This window comes from Trypanosoma theileri (assembly GCF_002087225.1).
Source record: "Trypanosoma theileri isolate Edinburgh chromosome Unknown TM35_Tth_2_V1, whole genome shotgun sequence".
NCBI classification, from domain to species: Eukaryota; Euglenozoa; class Kinetoplastea; order Trypanosomatida; family Trypanosomatidae; genus Trypanosoma; species Trypanosoma theileri.
The window spans coordinates 997,378-1,016,408 of NW_021639844.1; the positions used below are offsets into that span (position 1 = coordinate 997,378).

General features: G+C 37.0%; 11 protein-coding genes across 11 annotated transcripts; all 11 read right to left on the reverse strand.

Annotated features, from left to right (window-relative positions):
• Positions 1 to 1,336: 1,336 nt before the first annotated feature.
• Positions 1,337 to 1,921, reverse strand: TM35_000024700 (uncharacterized protein; the record flags this gene model as incomplete). The annotated part of the gene is made up of 1 exon (XM_029021788.1): positions 1,337 to 1,921. The coding sequence occupies one exon, from the start codon at positions 1,919 to 1,921 to the stop codon at positions 1,337 to 1,339; it is 585 nt and encodes a 194-aa protein (XP_028887210.1).
• A 556-nt stretch (positions 1,922 to 2,477) lies between these two features.
• On the reverse strand, positions 2,478 to 3,713 carry TM35_000024710 (putative GPI transamidase component Tta2; the record flags this gene model as incomplete). Its single annotated transcript, XM_029021789.1, has 1 exon — positions 2,478 to 3,713. The coding sequence occupies one exon, from the start codon at positions 3,711 to 3,713 to the stop codon at positions 2,478 to 2,480; it is 1,236 nt and encodes a 411-aa protein (XP_028887211.1).
• Positions 3,714 to 4,180: 467 nt separating this feature from the next.
• Positions 4,181 to 5,173, reverse strand: TM35_000024720 (ribonuclease H; the record flags this gene model as incomplete). The annotated part of the gene is made up of 1 exon (XM_029021790.1): positions 4,181 to 5,173. One exon carries the CDS (start codon positions 5,171 to 5,173, stop codon positions 4,181 to 4,183), a length of 993 nt encoding a protein of 330 aa, XP_028887212.1.
• A 365-nt stretch (positions 5,174 to 5,538) lies between these two features.
• Positions 5,539 to 6,105, reverse strand: TM35_000024730 (uncharacterized protein; the record flags this gene model as incomplete). The annotated part of the gene is made up of 1 exon (XM_029021791.1): positions 5,539 to 6,105. The coding sequence occupies one exon, from the start codon at positions 6,103 to 6,105 to the stop codon at positions 5,539 to 5,541; it is 567 nt and encodes a 188-aa protein (XP_028887213.1).
• Positions 6,106 to 7,205: 1,100 nt separating this feature from the next.
• Positions 7,206 to 8,057, reverse strand: TM35_000024740 (putative DnaJ chaperone protein; the record flags this gene model as incomplete). Its single annotated transcript, XM_029021792.1, has 1 exon — positions 7,206 to 8,057. One exon carries the CDS (start codon positions 8,055 to 8,057, stop codon positions 7,206 to 7,208), a length of 852 nt encoding a protein of 283 aa, XP_028887214.1.
• A 274-nt stretch (positions 8,058 to 8,331) lies between these two features.
• On the reverse strand, positions 8,332 to 8,787 carry TM35_000024750 (small subunit ribosomal protein S27Ae; the record flags this gene model as incomplete). The annotated part of the gene is made up of 1 exon (XM_029021793.1): positions 8,332 to 8,787. The coding sequence occupies one exon, from the start codon at positions 8,785 to 8,787 to the stop codon at positions 8,332 to 8,334; it is 456 nt and encodes a 151-aa protein (XP_028887215.1).
• A 1,719-nt stretch (positions 8,788 to 10,506) lies between these two features.
• Positions 10,507 to 11,136, reverse strand: TM35_000024760 (uncharacterized protein; the record flags this gene model as incomplete). The annotated part of the gene is made up of 1 exon (XM_029021794.1): positions 10,507 to 11,136. One exon carries the CDS (start codon positions 11,134 to 11,136, stop codon positions 10,507 to 10,509), a length of 630 nt encoding a protein of 209 aa, XP_028887216.1.
• A 1,442-nt stretch (positions 11,137 to 12,578) lies between these two features.
• On the reverse strand, positions 12,579 to 13,763 carry TM35_000024770 (cytosolic factor SEC14; the record flags this gene model as incomplete). The annotated part of the gene is made up of 1 exon (XM_029021795.1): positions 12,579 to 13,763. The coding sequence occupies one exon, from the start codon at positions 13,761 to 13,763 to the stop codon at positions 12,579 to 12,581; it is 1,185 nt and encodes a 394-aa protein (XP_028887217.1).
• Positions 13,764 to 14,282: 519 nt separating this feature from the next.
• TM35_000024780 (putative elongation factor G2-like protein) lies at positions 14,283 to 16,523 on the reverse strand (the record flags this gene model as incomplete). Its single annotated transcript, XM_029021796.1, has 1 exon — positions 14,283 to 16,523. The coding sequence occupies one exon, from the start codon at positions 16,521 to 16,523 to the stop codon at positions 14,283 to 14,285; it is 2,241 nt and encodes a 746-aa protein (XP_028887218.1).
• Positions 16,524 to 16,891: 368 nt separating this feature from the next.
• TM35_000024790 (uncharacterized protein) lies at positions 16,892 to 17,632 on the reverse strand (the record flags this gene model as incomplete). The annotated part of the gene is made up of 1 exon (XM_029021797.1): positions 16,892 to 17,632. The coding sequence occupies one exon, from the start codon at positions 17,630 to 17,632 to the stop codon at positions 16,892 to 16,894; it is 741 nt and encodes a 246-aa protein (XP_028887219.1).
• A 374-nt stretch (positions 17,633 to 18,006) lies between these two features.
• On the reverse strand, positions 18,007 to 18,942 carry TM35_000024800 (cell division related protein kinase 2; the record flags this gene model as incomplete). The annotated part of the gene is made up of 1 exon (XM_029021798.1): positions 18,007 to 18,942. One exon carries the CDS (start codon positions 18,940 to 18,942, stop codon positions 18,007 to 18,009), a length of 936 nt encoding a protein of 311 aa, XP_028887220.1.
• Between the last annotated feature and the right edge of the window lie 89 nt (positions 18,943 to 19,031).

Below are 19,031 nucleotides of genomic sequence, written 5' to 3' on the forward strand. Positions count from 1 at the left end.
AAAAAAAAAAAAAAAAAAACGCACGCGTATGCACTCACAAAGAACGAAATTATTTATAAATCGTGCAGGCGAAATACGAAGAAAAAATCCATCATGAAAGCCCATAGAGAATGTAAGTATTTCTTACTTATTAAAAGAATGTGGAATTGATTATTTGCCCTATTCAAGTTCAGCCTTCACTTCTTGTGTTTTTACAAAGACATATTATTATTACTATTACTTTTAATAATAATAATAATAATAATAATAATAATAATAATAATAATAATAATAATAATAAAAAGAACTATATTTGAATAAAGGAAATAAACAAGACCACATACATTAATACAGAAAAACAAACATACCGCTAATGATGCTGTTATCTCTGGACTAGGAAAACGGAAACAAAATTATCTCCACTAGCTGTTATGACAGCCGCCAGAAAAACCAAATCAGAAAGAGATTACTTACGAGATACTGTATTCTCTGGTATTTAGACACTTTTTTCGTTTTGGATATTCATTTTGTTTTTTTTGTTTCCTTTTTTTTTGTTGTTGTTGTTTCAGATTTTTTCGAGTGAAAATAGCAGGGGAAGTAGGAGAACAAAAATATGTTGCGGTAAATTCCCATTCCCATGCAGGAATAAAAAAAAAAGGGCCTTTCGAAGAACAAGAAAGAAAAAAAAAAAAAAACGAAATACAACAACAACAACAACGACAACAACAACAACAAAGAAAAAATGAAAGGCTCTCTGGTTGCTACAAACCGGGCATTACTTGTTCTAGTGAACACATGGAAGAAGAACTCAGTAAAGCCCATAGAAATCGAGGTTTTTCCATTGTTATTCTATCTGTGTACAAACTTAAAAAAAAAAAAAAAAAACGGAAGTACAAGTGATCATGTTCTTTTCCTTTTTACTGATCAAATTTATCTTCCTTCTTTTGCCTGACCTAAACCAGTTTAAAATGGGTTTCTCATTATCTACAATCCAGGCTTTCATATCTTATACGATGCTGCAATACAGATAAATTTATGTTTTTTCCATGCACTATACTTCATGTTACACATTCCCTTCCAAGAGTATTCGATTCGGTTACCCAGTTTGGCCTTCAGTCTTACTCCCGTTGAAGTTGCTATTCATTCCTTGCTTAATGCGTACGTGTATGTTCTTCTTTTGCCAGGTATTTAAATTACCCAGGGACGATTACATTTGTCGAAAACAAGAAACCAAAAAGGAAAAAAGAATTTTTTGGACCACTCCATTTATCTCGCCAAGCTATACTTTTTTTTTCTTTTTTTTTTCTTTTCTTTTCTGTTGTCTCATCTTCACGATGTTATAATGTCTCCATTGCAACTACGTTCTCTTCTGCCGCTTCATTTCACCGTAGAGCATGACACTGCGGTGGTAGTCTGTGTTGCGACATCCTGGCGGGAGCAGACTTGCTGGCACCCTCCGCAGACATTCGCGCGCGGTTTCAGACGCACGACACCGCCCTGATCTTCGGACGTACGTGACGCACACCTCCCGTGCTCTGAGCCAACTGCTGCACTCTTTGCCAAAGTGAATGGGCCGCCGGGGCTGCGTCTCCGCTGGTTCCTCCTGCGGTCGCTGTGTGGGCTGCAGGGTCTGTTGGGGCTGCTGGGTGTAGGCGTGGAGGAGATGGGGGCGTCCCTGCGCGGCCCCACCGCCGCGGGGGTTCTGTCGGGCTGCGCTGAAGTGATGTAGAAGACACTTCAGCGGGGCTTCCTTCTGCGATGGGCAAAACTGTTGAATCTCCGCCTCGCAGACCGAAAATAAAAAGTACGGCGCATTCACAGACGGTTCAGTTCCTCGCGACACAATTCGGTTCGTACGGGTTTGCATGAGTGTGTGCTCTGCCGACACCAGCAGTAGCGACAGAAGAACAAGGGCAAGAGTCTGAAGAACGTTTTGGGACATTTGCTGTCTACTCTCTTCCCCTGGCAGAGAAAAAAATATATATATTTGTCTTTCTTTTTTTTTTTTTTGTTTTTAATTGGAGGGGAAGAAGAAGCGAATCCTATCCTGTTGTATCAAGAGGAAACAGAAAGGTCGTTACAAAAAAAAAAAGAAAATAATGAAAAAAGAAAAAGAAGAAGCATGATTATTAAAAAAGAGAGAACAACTAGAATAAAAAAAACAACAGATAAGAATAATAACAACAAGAACGGCTATTTTAAGACAATAAAAAGGGATAGTATACACAGTGACTTGTAAAAATATATCCACAAATTGCACGCAAATAGAAATGTACCAGAGTTTATACATATATATATATATGCCTTCTCCCTCTCTTTTTTTTTCTCTTCTCATTTCCCGTCTCTCAGCTTGTTTATCGCACACCTTTTTCCTTCTTTCCTCCGTGTATTTTGATTTTTCTTTTTTTTTTTTTTGTTTCGCACGGTGTCAGTGAAAAAAAGAAAATGAAAAAAGGCCGAGATAAGGTGGTACTACATTGTCCTACTTTTTTCTTTTTTTAACTTTTCTCAGTGTCCACCTCCGTTTCCGCCTGAATGGCGTCCACTGCTACGTTAAGAAAAGTAAGAAGAAAAATACTACCCATAATAACAAAGGCCACCTGTGGAAAAAATACCCAGTTGGGGTTTGCTGTATCCCACATAACCCATCCTGTGTAAAAACTGTGTTGTAAGGGAACTACCAATAACAATGTGTAAACAGGAACAAATACATTTGCCCCAAGCATTCGTTCAAACATTGATATTTTCCCATTCTTCTTGGATTTTTTATCTGACACCTCCAAGAGAGAATACAAGAAAAGTACACCCAATGAGTAGTCTGAAAGAGCTAGATTAGAACGACACAGTTTACTAACACATATGGCAAATAAAACCAAAAACAATCGTCTATCCCCTGGAATCGAACTTGATTGAACTCCTTTTGATTTTGGAACTTCAGCAGGAAGTGCGAGTGCTAGTGGGAGAGTAACAACTGCTGGGAGTTGAACTTCAAAAACGTCTACGCAGCGACCAAATGCGGGAAGAATAAGAAGACGTACATACCACATCACCCCATTATCAGGTGGGGAATAGAGAGAAGTCTTTTCACTTAAAGCACCCCAATACCAGAGATAAAGAAGACCTAGTCCACCCACACCAAAAGCACCTAAAAGAGAAGCCACAAGACCAATCCTTGGACTTGAAGTTCCAACAGGAAACCATAGTGCTATAATAAGAGCAATAAAAGAAAACCCTAATATAGGTTGAACTAATCGTGCAACGTAGATCAAGTAAGGATATTTTCTTCGTCTAAGGCAACATTCTATAACAAGAGTCAGTAATAAATGCTCTACAGGTGCCAAAGACTCCAAAATTGGCAAGAAAATCATTACAGGATTCAGCACAAAAAGCGAAAAAGTAATTTGAGGCATAGCAGACGGCCATTGACTTACAAAAAATGCTGTCAAAGCATCAAACAAACATAATATCACTACATACATCGTACTGGATGCCACTGGGATATACTCAGCATACCATGGGGCAATGCCACCAAGAAATTCAGGAACAGCACCGAAACGATGTTTCCAAAAAACAGCTTCTTTCCACACTTCAGCACCCGTATTGGGAGTTGTGATACCAAAATGATATGGAAGAGAAAAGTAATCCATACAATTGTACATAAGTATTCGCACGGCAAACGTTACAAAAGCAGCCACCAACGGTGCCGTCAGAATCTTTTCAGTCACCACTCCCATTGAATTGTGTGTGCCACCTTGGTCCTTTTCCTTGCTCTTGTATTGTGGAAGATATGTATATTTATTTCTTTTAAATTAAAAACAAACAAATCAATAAATAATAGTAAAAAAGATACAAAATTTTCAGTGGTAATAATAATGACAATTATTATTATTATTATTCAAAAAATAAAAAAAAAAACGTGATGATAATTACAAGTGTGAAGTAAACAAAAAGTAAAAAAAAAGAGTACAATCAAACAGAATTCCTCTCATGTAGTACAAAGTAAATTCAATTCCCCACTAATCAAAAGTGTGAAAAACTCTATATGCTGGTTGAACAGCCTCTATGGTTACCATAATAACTTTTGTGGTTATTAGGGTGCAAACAGTAATAATAATGAACCCTGATAATGTTACAGAGCGGTGCACCACATATATAAAACTACAAACACACAGAAATGCAGATTTCGAAGTTTTCACTATAATCAATTATTAATATCAAAAGGAGGATGTCGAGTATCTTGAATGGAAGAAACATTTTTAAGTTTTAAAAGGTGCGTAAACACAGAATGTCGACGTGGTGGTGGTTTAGCAAAACTCAAAAGACGCTGTTTCTTACCATCGCTACTACTACTACTACTACCACTAGCAGTACGTCGTTTATCCGCTTTGGTTTTTGTATCCTCTTCAAATACAAGAGTAGTGCATATGTTAGAGTTCTTGGCGAGCTGAATGACAGGTCCCCAGGAAAGACGAACAAAGTCATATTGTCGTGGTAAAAGAAAAAAGCGATGAACATGTGAACGTACCCATGACATGACTTTTGGATCACTTGGATATCCACTCCCCACATCTATACCAAGTCGTTCAATGTGAGAATCACGTTCAATCTTCGCCACAACAGAAGCAGCTGCCACAATAGGAAACTTTGATTCTGCTTTTTTTGACACTGTAACACGCAAATGTGGAAAACGGCCTGATAGTCGTTGTTGATAAGACTCAGGAGGTCCTACTGTATCAATGTATGCAGCAACTAACATACCTGAAGCTTCCAATGTAGCATTAGAAATAATACTAATAGCTGTGTTGTGACTAAGTGTATTAAGATTAGTCCCATGAACACCTGTCATGGCAGCAGCAATTTCAGTGGGTGTAACAACAACTGTGAAAGCACGAAAAGTCTTGAGTTCTCGTAATTTTTGCAGCACATCTTTTCGCTGATTTTCACCTAACACTTTACTGTCATTCACTCCACAGTAGTCTACAAGACGGTCATGCTCGTGAAGGGCAATCATAGCTCCAGTATATACCATAGGACCCATTATTGGACCTCTGCCCGCCTCATCAATACCTAACACCATATGATTCTCGGTGCATTCCATCGACTGCATACACTCAAGAACATCAAACTCAATGCTGGTACGATTTCGTTTCGCTCCACTAAGAGCTTTGCTACTGGTAGAACGCGGTTCAGCCATACTATTCTTCGTTTCCTTTAAAATGTAACAAAATAAAACTTACTTATTTTTGTTACTTTGATTTATTTTTTTCTCGTAGAGTAGGCTCAGCACTAATATACGTTAGGACTCTCGAAGAAGAAAAAAAAAAAAAACGAATAACACCAACCTATTTCTATTATGCAAAGAAAGAAAAAAAAAAAAACACAAAATAAGAGAACCCCCAGTGTGCTCCTTTCTAGAGCACACATTTCTCTCTCTCTCCCATTATCGCTTTTTTTTTCTTTTTTTTTTTTTTCCTTCATGCCTTCATAGATATAAAAAGTATGTGTGGAAATCGGAGTTGTTTGGTAAGAAAAAAAAAAAAAAAAAAACGCTACTTCTCATCAAATGGCACCCGTTCCTTTGCCGTATTTCATCTTCTGCCGCGAGTGCGTACGCGCCTCACGCAGGCCTGTGATACCGCCAAGACGACGGTTCACACCAAGAAATGTGTAAAACATATTAGGCAAAATGGTCTCACAGCGTACAGACCTATATGCCACAAGTATGGATATTGCAATACCAAGCAAAAAAACAGACTCTGCACCACGATCTGTCTGAAGTTTAATTGCACTTTCGTTAGGATCTGCAGGGTTGTAATACACCACAAGTTGCGTTCCAGCTCCAAGGAGTGCTGGTTGTGAGACCATCTCTTCCTTGTGAATCCCGCCGCTGCTAAACCGATCCCCCACGTACTCCTTCCCACCCACTTCAAACCGGTACTGCACATAACTTGAGCCCCCGCGCTTCATCACAATTTTGTGATCAAATATCGTTCCCACAGCGGGTTTCCATGTGAGGGAGCGTTTATACCGCTCTTCCGCCTCCACAATCCACTTCACCTGTACGTAGGCAAAGTACGAGTAGATAGCACAGAAACCTACACGAAAGGTACTTAAATACCACGGCATTGCTAAAAAAAAGGGAAAAAAAAGAAAAGAAAAATCCTTTTTTTTTTTTTTTTTTCTTGCTCCAACAAGGAGGGTCTATTCTGTGGTTGCGGCCCACGTTAATACGGAGCCTAAAGTATCAGTAACAGAATTAACCAAATAAGGAGAAAAGAAAAGAGAGAAACAAAAAGGAATCAATAAATAAATAAATAAAAAAACGAAAAAAATATTAAATTATCAAAGAAAAAGAAAAAAAATACAGAGAGGCTTCTGGACCCCTTTAAGGGAAAGAGCAAATTTGCATCACTAGTAACAAAATAGCCTTGCCACATATATACCTGAAGCATCCTATTACACACGTGCTAACTCATTCTTCCTATCACGCACATTCACAAACACAGACACCAATACCTTGTTCCTTTAGATTATTTTTTCTTTCCTTAGGAAGGGAAGGTGCATATATTACACAATCATTCCTAGTATTCCGCTGAGCTCGCAGGGACCTTTTTCACAATTTCATTTCCACCTGCGCCATCAGGCTTCTGTGAAATGTAATTAGGTGCAGAGAAACGCTCGTATTTGTGTCGTCGACCTTCCTTCACGGTGCTGTGAAGTGTTTCCGTGCAGACGTTAAGATATTTCAAGTAACTGATACCTTGCTCCCTCCAGTTGGTACTCAATAAAACACTGCAGCGGCGCATCATTCTTCTTTTTTGAACGACAAACGACTACCCCCTTACACTTCTTTTTTTTTTACCACAACTTATTTGCAAATGAAGCAAAACAAAAGAAATAAAATATGCAAGAAAAACGAATTGAAAAAAAAAACGAACAATATGCATAAAAATTATTATTACTATAAGAAAATAGAGACTCATACAAATACTCACACTCATTCACTTATTCACTCATTTTGTTTGGTTTTTTTTTTTTTTTTTTGTTTTGTTTTGTTTCCCTCCAAATCTTCCATCAGCAATAATTTCATGTCCCTTTTGTTTCAAACGCCAGAGGAGAAGGTATATCTTTTTTTTTTTTTACTTCCAAAATACAGCATGGCGTCCCCCACTCAGGATATACAAGTAAGTGAGTTGTATTTTTTTTTTTTTTTGGTTTCATTTTCTTTACTCTTGATGAAGATGAAAAAGCCACGTCGCCTCACCTGTAGCACCATTACTGGAACTTCGCAGTTCCGCGTCATACTTGGCTCGCTCCTCTGCATCACAGAGAATCTCATGAGCTTTTGTCATGACTTTAAAAAGTTCTGCCTCTTCTTCTGTTTGATCTCGACCCACCCTATCAGGATGAAGTTCTAGCGCTTTCTTCTTATACTGTTTTCGAATCTCTTCTGGTGTAGCATTGAAAGTAACACCTAGTACATCATAGTAATTCATTATTTTTAGCAGACGTGCTTTCACCTTATTTCCCGAAGATCCTTTGCTGAGATCAGCAAGTGATGGTCCATCACGTGTTTCACCTCGCTTCCCTTTACCTTGATTTTCAAAGGCTTCTAAAAAAGACCGTTCATCCGAGTACCTTGCACGCTCACCTGGTCTGGAAAAGTCAAATAAGTCGTTGGCACACACATCATCATGTGTTACATTTGAAACAGGAGGCACATTGGATGGAGCCGAGTTAAAAAACGTATCCAGAGGATCACTAGATTCAACCAATCCCTGTTTTTGTGGTTGTGGTTTTGGCTGTTGTAATATGGGTTTCTGTTTATGCGCCTTGTTCTGCTCATTTAAATCGCGGGATGTATTAACATGTGTTGACGTTCCAGGACTACCACCTGGAACACTCAAATCGCTAAATAGATCACCCAGATCCACTTGCGCCATACGAGCATTACCACCTCCATTATTAGCATCTTTTCCACCCTGTACCGCAGTTCCTGGCGCCTGAAATGAAAGAGCGGTCAAATTATGTAATAGTGGATCAGATTTGCTCACATCATCTAACCCTAATGTATTCATAGCGCTGCGTTCTCCCAGATGCAAGCCGCAAATAAACACACTCTAGAAGGAAAAAAAGAAAAAAAAAAAAAAGAAAAAAAAAAAGAAGGGTAGAGAAAGTAGGTCTTCCATCTTGTTTTCTTGTTTTTCAAGATGAGATAACAACCAACACGATGTGAGAGCAAAGAGAGTACCTCAAGAATTTATTTTGTTTTCCATTTTCAGGAAAAAAAAAAAAAATATTGAACACGAAAATATAAAAATAATAAAGAAGGAAGTGGCGGATCCGCCCGTCTTACTTGACTGTAAACGTCAGGTGGCACTTACCGCAGTACTTGCGTCCCTTGTGCTGGGCCATAAACACGGCAGCACCGCAGTTTGGTCCTGGGCACTCCTGGCGAGTGTGCTCCACCTTATAGGAACCGTCGTCGTTCTCCGTGACGTTGAAGTACTTGAGGGCGCGCATCTTCTCCAGCTTGTGGCGGTGAATAGGCTTCTTTGGCTTTGTGAAGATCTTCTTCTTCTTCTTCTTTCCCTTACCACCCTCAACAGGGAGGGCGGCGTGAATGGTGCTCTCGCGCTGGAGTCCGTACTCGGCGAGGGTGGCGGCGTCGTCGAGGCTCTGGCCGCCGAAGAAGAGGAGCTCGTCGCTGCGGAGACCCGCGCGGGAGCGGAGAGCCGCAACGGTCTCCTGCAGGGATGCCTGCACCGCAAGAGTCTGGCCGGACGCCGATTTGACGAAAAGCTGCATGCTTCCTTCTGTTAGAAAGAAAAGAATAAACAAGGAAAAGTAGCAAAGACAACGGAGTATATATGAGAAGAAATAAAAAAAACAAATAAATAATTTGAGAATATCGTCATATATATATGGATAGATAGATAGATAGATAGATAGATATTTGTAAATGTATATGTTTCTATTTGTTTATAGTTCCCTCTTTCTGTGAGTTCGTGTAAATGTGTAAAAGGAACAGTGCTGCATATAAATAAAGCTCCAAGGGACACGTCATTTGAAATTCCACAATGATCATTCCCTTTATAATCCATCGTGAGAACAAACTAACGCATCAAACCAAATTAACTGGCATAATCTACTATTTCCATTATCCATATCATTCCTGACTCCTGAAAGTTTCAGTATGGCAGAGATTGTCAGTAGCAATAAGACCAGTACTCAAAAAGGAAGAAAGGAAGAGGGAACACTCAATATTAACGCCATTAGGAAGAAAACTGCAAAATTATGATGAGAACCTACTTCAGAAGAGAAAAATATAGAACGTCTTTTATACGACAACAGTGCTGTTTATTAGACGTTGAAAATAAAAGCTCGTGACGTATTGGCCTTCATACTGCCAAAAAAAAAGATCACCAGTACAGTAATATTAATACTATTTTCGAAACACTAAAGAAAGTTCATTGATTCATTTACTTTACCTTTGAAGAAAAAAAAAAAAGAATGAAAGCACAAGAAGAAAAATAAATAAATAATTCATTAAAAGAATAGAAGAGAATTTCACCGTGTTTCTCGATTTTTATTAAGTAAGAAAAAAGGAAAAAAAAAAAAAAAACAACATTGAAAGCAAGAGAAACATCCTCTTTTTTTGTTCTTCTTTGACTCATTGTTGCCTCCCATCTCCTCTTCACACCACTAATATCAGGACACAAAAACACAGAAACACATCAATACCACCACGCACAGAAAAAAGGTTTGAAAATATCGTTTTTTTTTTTTTTCTTCGCCAAGTAGAGATAAGAGAAAAGGAAACGATTTTTCGTTCCTTATAGAATGGAGAACACCTCCTCTCTCTCTTTCTCTCTCTTTTTTTTTTTTTCGGGAGGGGGTCAAAACCCCCTCTCTTCTCTAAAGTACAAGAAGGCAAGTGGAAGGAGGAGTTGGAAAGAGGGAACGAAAGGAGAAAATAAAGGGGAAAAAGGATAGGAGTTATATTGCGTATTTTGAATATCACGGCTTCAGATAATCACAGGCAAAAAGAGACTGTAAAAAAAAAAAGGTTTGCCTCACCCTTTTCCATTAATTGCTGTCAGATTTACCAGTGCCATCTTAACCCGGTGTACTTCTCTTGATTTTATGATCATACATATTTTGTTTTCCTTGTTCTTCTTTTTCCCCCTCTCTTTTTTTTTTTTTTAATCTAAGCTCCATGTCGCTGGTATGCTTGCAGATTTAAGTGTGTTGCCATACCAGTTTTCCCTATTAGTTTCATCATTATATACAACTTTTTGTTCCCATACACAATAATGAACATCTCATTCACTCTTCTGCCCTATTCTTTCAATTCCCATATCACTTCTATTCAATCCCCTCTCCCCATATGTCTCCCCTCCTTCTCCAACAAGCTCTATCATAAAGAAAAAAAAAGAGAAGTAAAACCATTAGGAATACCAATAATAATAATAATAATAATAATAATAATAATAATAATAATAATAATAATAATAATAAATAAATTTAACTTTTTGTAATGGACCCCACCTTCTTCTTCTTCTTCTCCTTCTCAAAGAAGGACTCGCCCATGACGATATCCGTAAAGTTCAACCCAGCGTCCTTTAGACCCTTCCTAATGTACGCAGACACCGCCTTGGCGTACGTATGATCGCTGAGCCACACTTCTAGACGCAACAATTCAGGCGACTCGTGACTGGGGCGTGATGAGAGACGCAACACATCACACACGGTCTTACCATCACAAACGTCCTGTGTTATTCCTTCTCCAAGCACACAGCCCAGCACCACTTCTAGCGCCCTTTCTGCTACTGCTGCTTTGTAGAGATCTATAAGGACTCGAATACCGTCTGGGAAAGCTTCATAACTTGCGTCGATATTATTTCGGGCAAATATAAAAGTACTACCGTTTCCAAGTTGATGTAGTTTGGGTAACGAATTGATCGTAGACCAGAGCTCCTCAACAGTGCGAATGTAGTCAAGCGGTTGTTGAAGTGTTTGTTTAGCCATGGTCCAGTCACCCTTGAAGTCATACTTCACTATGTCTGGTGTCAGCTGAGGTATGTAGCTGAGAAACCAAGGATCTTTTAAAGCATGCGTTTCATCCACAGCTTCCTCACTTTTTTTTTCCTTCATTATTGTTATTATTGTTGTTATTACTATTACTATTTTTCTTTTTTGTCTCGCTCCTTTTCTTGTTTGCTATTCTTTGTTTTCCACTTATTCGTTTTCTCTTTTTTTTTTTTCTTTTAATCCTTTCTTTGGATACCTGTACTGTTATGTGAGGAAAACAAGAGAGTCGTAAAAACACCTTCTACAGAGTGCATTTAAACACACGCAAAAGGGCGCGATTCGAGATTTAAACAGAAAACACAGAAAATATAGTTAAATATATAAGCAGAAACGAACCCCTAGTAGTTAGGCACGAAGAAATAAAACAAGCATTAACACAGGAACGAAAACAAGAAAAAAATAAACACAAATTATCCAGAGTACGTCGGGGCAGTAATTCTCATGGATAAACACAGAAGAAAAGAAAAAAAAAAGGGGGGGGATGTAATTCCTAATATTGTGTATTTTTATACTTGGTAGGTCATCTTTTCATAATACGCCAAAAAACCTGCAAACGTAAACCATATCATCTCAAAAAAAAAAAAAAAAGAAATGATATTATACGAGAATCATTGAATACCAAGTCAATAAATTCTCACATAATACCCATATATTTGATATTATTATCAAAAACTCTTCAAGAAAGCAAACATCTCAGTTAAAATAAGCATAAACCTACAAAAGTAAACTATCAAAAGCAGAAACGTTCTCCAGTGATCCAATATTTGAAGAGATAGGAACACTTTTTCCTTCTCTCCATCTCGGAGAAAGAACGTCACAACCCCATGAATACCACCAAATCTCTGATTCATCCCACTTTTATTCTTGACGTTAAAACAGTTGAAAATAATATAAATAAATTATATCGGATGAAGAAAAAAAAAAAAAAAACGAAAAAGAAACTCTTTTCTTAACCTTCATTGTACAATTTAAAGGTATGCTCGTTCGTATCAACTGTTGTCAGTTGCAGATTGGAGACAATGAGGAAATATGGTAAGAAAAAAAAAAAAAGAGTGACGAAACTGGAAGTAGCGGTTATTCCTTTTGCTTTTGTGCATTCTCAAATTCCTGTAAAGATCTCTTCAAGAGTTGCGTGTTACAGTTGCTGGGGTCTTTTTTTTTTTTTCCTTTTCGTTTCCCCCATCATAACGAACACATGATCTCTTCTTTTAACGCGTACGAAAAGGGCAACAAAGGTGTTAAAAATTAAAAAAAAAAAACAAGTCCTTAACGAACGCTAAAAAGAACAAACAAAGCAAACTAAACTAATGAACAGAAGACAAATATACTAAAAAACTTCTGTAAAGCAATGGAAAAAGAAACATAACTCCTCGAACACGAGAAAAAAAAAAAAGAAGAGACCATGAGAATTATTGAGAAAAATAAAAAAAAATAAAATAAAAATAAAAATAAAAAATCAAATATTGTAGAAATATATCACCTCTAAATAGGTAAAATGGGAAATATTATTGACTCACACTCCGAGAATTCTTTCCCTCCATTCCACCATTGGTTGTTGAGGATCCATTTTGACTGATTTCATCAGAAACATCATCTTGCAAAATAAGATCAGATTCCAATTCTCCGCTTTCATCTTGACCATTCTGTAGCTCAGGACTTATAATCGTCTTCCCTTTGAATACTTTGTCACTATCTGCTGATCCAATGCGTCCACCATTTCTTCGCCATGCCTTACTCGTACCCCCAGCGAAATCAGGAATATCTTCTTCACGCATATACTTTTTCATTGTCTCTATTTCTTTACCTTCTGGAACAAAAATAACTTTTTTTAGAGTATTCTCATCAATAAAAACACGCATCATTTTCCATATTGCACGAAATAACGTTGGGGCCCTTAAAATAATTAGTCGTGCCAGCTGTTCAGGGTAATTAGCCTGATCAATAGTGGCTACAGTTCGACCAAACTTAATAAGTGAACGACTCATAGAAACACTGACAGAAGTAAGATCAACAATATAGCATAGACGTTTGTGTTTAAAATGGCTTTCAGTCATAATTTTCTTTCCCGTTTCCATCGCACATGCATGCCAACGTGTAACAAGTTCAGGACCATAACGACGCATAAATTCAGTGGGTGTACACTTCCCTCCATTACCTGGACGTTCACAATAAATAATGTTGTTGTCGTAATCATACGCCCCACTGAACCCGCATGGATAATCCTCAATTATGGAATCAGGGAAATATTCATCACATGAGGGTTTAAACTCCTGTAACCACTCAAGATGATTTTGAATCATAGTAAAGACATCAGGCATATGAAATTGACGGGCAATACAAAATTTTACCAATTGAAAATCTTCCCAATTAGCTACCTGTTCTCCAAAACGTCCTCTAATAGCAGCAATACAGGCAGTATTCATCTCTGGGAAAAGTGTCTTTGCTTTAATTAATTCACCCTTGTCTGGATCACATGTGAAATACCTTTTTCCTTCCCAGCTTCCATCAATGCGATTTTTTGTTGTTGTTCCCTCATCATACTCAACACCAGCGTAAAATCCGCTCCCATCAGGAGGATTTTCCTTCTTCTCCATCGTTCCAACCCACCTTATGGTACCAGTGAGACCAGCAATGTTTTGCACACGCATGCCCACTTTCGCAGAGTCTTTACCTAGATTCACAATCGTCATTTTTTTCTTCTTTTTGAGCTAATATAGGCTGGTATTCCCCTTGAAGAAACAAACTATAGAAAAAAAAAAAAAAAAACGAAAACGAAAAAAAAATTATAGAGCTATATGGCAAACCAAAAATGGATACAATAAAAGAAAAAAAAAATTATTCAGAGGCAAAGGAAAAGAAAAATAAATAAATAACTAAACGTGTACCATCACATGTAATGGACATGAAATAAGGAATATAAGAGAAAATTCCCTGTAAATGTGAAGAACCGCAGTTCTCTAAAAACAGAACTACAGAGAGCACACAATGCTCCTTCAAAATGTTTTTTTCTTTCTTTTTCTTCCGTCCCTACCTCTACATACTTACCTAGGTGCAACCTTCCACACACACAGACACTCAGAGACATACACAACTCCTCCTCATTTTTTTTTTTTTCTAAATATCCCTCTAGACCAGATAATAATAAAAAAGAAAGAAAAAAGAAATATGTTCCTTTCCGTTACTTCTTTTTTAAATTATTGTTATTATTATTATTCCCCGCTAAGTTTGTAGATTTTGCGACCAAGTTCCTTGTTGCGCTCATCCATTCGAGATTGTGCCTTGTACTGCTGCATAGGTCGGTACTCTTTGAACTGCATACCAAAATCACCCTGACCCTTGGTAAGTCGTCTGAGATCTGAGATAAATCCGAACATAGTATCCAGCGCCGTCTCTCCATGAATTACTGCATCTGCTCCATTAATAGATGTTTCAGTAACGACTCCTTCACGTTTAGAAAATTCTGTAGCCACATCCGTCATGCAATGTGCAGGAACTGTAATCTCAACATCCATATAAGGTTCCACAAGTGTTGGTTTAAGCTGAGGTAATAGCGTTTCCCATAGCTCTTGTGTAGCATTTTTGAAAGCCATATCTGTTGAATCCACTTCATGCATAGCTCCACCGGTAAGGTGAAAGTGTACACCCCAAACCGGTGCTGCCATTAATTCACCTTTTACAAAGATTTTACGTTCAAGCTGTTTTATTACTGATTTTTGTAGAGCCTCACGGATATCACCATTAGAGCAAGTAACTGTAATTTTGTTTTTCATACCCTTTTCAACTGACATATCAATTGGAAGAATATCAATAAATCCCTTTAATTGAGCCCATTGACCAGCACCACCACTTTGTCGCTTGTAGACAAAATCAAATTCTTTTTTCTCTGTAATTACCTCCCTATAATTTACAGTTGGTTTTCCAAGTTCAACTTCCAGACCATATTCACGTTTTAAACGTTCAATATAAATATCAAGATGTAATTCTCCCATTCCTTCTACTATATCTTCATTGGTTTCTGGATTTCTATAGAAAGCAAATGTTGGATCCTCCCGCATAAATGCACTCATACGGTCACGTAATCTGTTCATATCACGATCATTCTTTATCTTAACAGAAGCTGAAATAACTCGTGGAGGAACATACATATCTTCACATGAGAGTAAAGGTCCATTTCTTGGACCTGCTTTCATAAGTGTATCACCCGAAGTTGCATCAATTTCACCTTGAATAGCACAAATATCTCCTGCTTTTATTTCATCTACTTGCTCTGCAGAATCGGCGTGCATTCTCACAATTTTAGGTGGTAAAAAGGTTTTACCACTTCGAACGTTTACAAGATGTTCTTTTCGCATTTTACCTTGATAAACACGAACGTAATTTGAAAGTCCTGTTTTCTTTGTTTCTTCAAGTTTAAAAACAAGTGCAACAAGTGGTTGTTCATCATCTGTTTTTAATTCAATTTTTTCTTCTTTTACATTAAAAACATTACCTTCATCATCTTTTACCTTTTTCAACGAAAATCCAGAATTTACTCTTTCAATTGGTGAAGGAAGGTATCTGCATACAGCATCAAGAAGAAGTTGCACTCCTTTATTTCGGTAAGCAGAACCCATAAGAACAGGAACAAATTTATTATTAATAGTAGCACGACGAATAGCAGCATGAATTAATTCTATTGATGGTTCTTCATCATTTAAAAAAACATCTTCCATTTCACTGTCACATTCAGCAAGTCGTGAAATAAGTTCTTTTCTTGTAGCTTCAACATCATCTTTTATGTAGGTAGGAACATCTTCAAATCTTACTGTTTCACCATTTGGTCCATCAAAATACACGGCACGACGTTCAATAACATCTACGATACCTTCAAAATCTTGTGCTGTACCCATATTTAGTTGAATAAAAGCAGCATTTATACCCAAACGCTCTTTAGCCATCTTGAGTGCACGTTGAGGATTAGCATTATCACGGTCAAGTTTGTTGATAAAACAAATACGTGGAACTCCATATCGTCTCATTTGACGATCTACTGTAAGTGTTTGACTTTGAACCCCACCTACACCACACATTAGCATAATAGCACCATCAAGAACTCTAAGAGCTCGCTCAACTTCTACAGTGAAATCAACGTGCCCAGGAGTATCGATAACGTTTACAACATTATCTTTCCATTTAAAATAAGTTGCTGCAGAACGAATTGTAATACCTCTTTCTTTCTCAAGTTCCATGGAGTCCATTGTAGCCCCAACTTCTGTCCCTCCTTTTACTTCATGGATTTTATTAATTCGACCACTGTAAAACAAAAGACGTTCTGTTAATGTTGTTTTGCCACTATCAATGTGAGCACTAATACCAATATTTCGGAGCTTTTCAATACTCTTAAGGAACTGTGGTGTTGCAAAACGAAGACCACTGGTTTGACGCAAACTCGTTACAGCAAACCTTCTCATTATGGCTTTTGGAGTAAAAAAAAAAGAAAAAAAATATAAAAAAAAAAGAAAGAAAGAAAAAAATGTATATTTATATATATTTTTATATATTTTTATACTTATATATACAAGACAGTATTATATTATTCTTCTTTTTTTTTTTAATGGGAAAACTCCGTACTAGAAATAAAAACTCACATTTGATGTGGGTTCATCATTTTGCATGTTCACTAGCATCTGTTCTGCTCTGAATTTTTATTTTTTCCTCTAATCATGTGATGCACTCAAAAAAAAAAAAAAAAAAAGAATGACAATGAAACTCTAACAAGAAAAAGAAAAACCGACTAGGAACATACTGGAAAAAAAAAAATTCAGAACGGTATATACATCTAATTTAACTCATATTGTAGGGTGGTTAGCGTCTCTTGAAGTTTAACATACTCTTCCCGTAACTTTCCTATATCTTTTTCTTCATTATGACCTCCATAATTACTCCTATTTCCCTGTCTGTTTTGAGCAATTTCAATATCATATTCTAGTTTTTTAATTGTTCTTTCTTTTGCGTCAATCGCAGCTTTAAGAGCATGTTTATCACGCAAATGGGTTGGCAAAACAGTACAATCGACTCTTTCCTTTAAATATGCTTCTTTACGCATGGTAACATGAAGTTGCTCAATTTCTTTTTCTCTCATTTCCTTCAAAGTTTTAATTTCATTCTTTGTTGCTCTATTTGCTTCATCACTTGATTTCTTCATTTGCATCCTTTCACCAGCAAAACGGTTCGCTTCCCGCACTTTTGGTGTCTGATGCATCTTGATGTTACGCAAACCTTGAACCTCATTACGAAGATGAGCTCTTTTAGCTTGTAAACGGTTATACTTATGTACAGTTTCAGCAGCGCTCACATCTGATGCAACCAGTTGATTTTGAAGATCAGCAATTTCCCCCCTTAAAATGTCATTTCGTCGTTTGAGTGAAAAAATACTATCGGCTCTTTCCGTATCAGTACCATTATAGTCATCATTTGCTCGACTTTCATTGTTCGCTTCATTTAACAAACGACGCAATTTTTCATTTTCTTCAATAGCAGCCTTGGCCAATTTTTCTTCATCTTGTGTTAACGCGGTCATTATCTATTACTTTTTTTTTTAATAAAATAAAAAAAAAGAAATCAAAAAAAAAAAAAAAAAATAGAGAAAAGAAAAATTAATTAAGAATTACAAAAAAATAAAATAAGAAAACTTATTTTTTAAGGATTTATTTTAAATAGACAAATAAAAAAAAAAGAAAAAAACAACATATACAGAGGAAACAACTTACTAAACGAAAACAGACAAAAAAATTCCTAATATTAATATTCACCTTACACTCTAACAGCAGGTGATAACTCAATAACTTGGAATTTCTTTTTATTTGGCCCAGATGACAAACTTGACGAAAATAAAAAAAAAAAAAAAGAAGGGTGAACCGAAGACAAAATTTATATCTAAAACGCTTTATGCATCTACAATCTAACGTCATTGAACCATGGATGTTGCAACGCTTCTTTAGCGGATATTCGTTCAGCGGGATTATACTTTAACATTTGCGAAAGGAGATCAATTGCTTCAGCGTCCAGCTGTGGTATAACTTGTGCAAGAGGTCTTCCTGCCCACCGAGGAAAAACATCACGATAGTCCGGAAGAGAGGAAACACCAGGCCATGATCCCTCAATATCCATCGGTGTGCCAAGTGTTTGAAAAATTTCAAAAAGCTGACCAATTTCACTGTCTCCACGAAATAGTACTTTGCCTCGAGACAATTCTGCAAAAATGCAACCAACACTCCACATATCAACTGCCGGTGTATAATGTTTTTCTCCCAATAAAATTTCTGGAGCTCGATACCAAAGTGTAACAACTTCATGAGTATAAGTATGCATTGGAATTTGAAAAGCTCGTGCTAAACCGAAATCCGCAAGTTTAAGAACATTATCTGCAGTAATTAAAATATTAGCAGGTTTGAGATCACGGTGAACAATTCGGTGCCTGTGACAAAAAAACAAACCATCAAGAAGTTGATAAATAAGTTTTTTTAGAGTCATACCATTAAAAGAACCACCTCTTTTTTCAAGTGCTTTTTTGAGATCACCATCAACATACTCAAAAATTAAATAAAGTTTACCATCAGCACATGCGACATCCAATAGATTAACAATATTTGGATGATGAATTTCTTGCAAAATAGAAACTTCCCGAAGTGCGGTTTGAGGAATTCCCTCTTCTGTACGATCCAGTCTTACTTTTTTCAACGCAACAATTTGCCCTGTAACTTTATCAACTGCCCGATATACAACACCATACGTACCTTCACCAAGAATATCCATTCGATTGTACCGTTCAAACTGTTCCCGAGCCCCCGAAGATATAGGGCGATTTTGTAAACCTCCAAGAGTGGTCATTTTTTTTATATTTTTTATTTCTTATTTTAAATTTGGAAACAATACCGTGAACAAAAAAAAAAAAAAAAAAAAAAAAAAAAAAAAAAAAA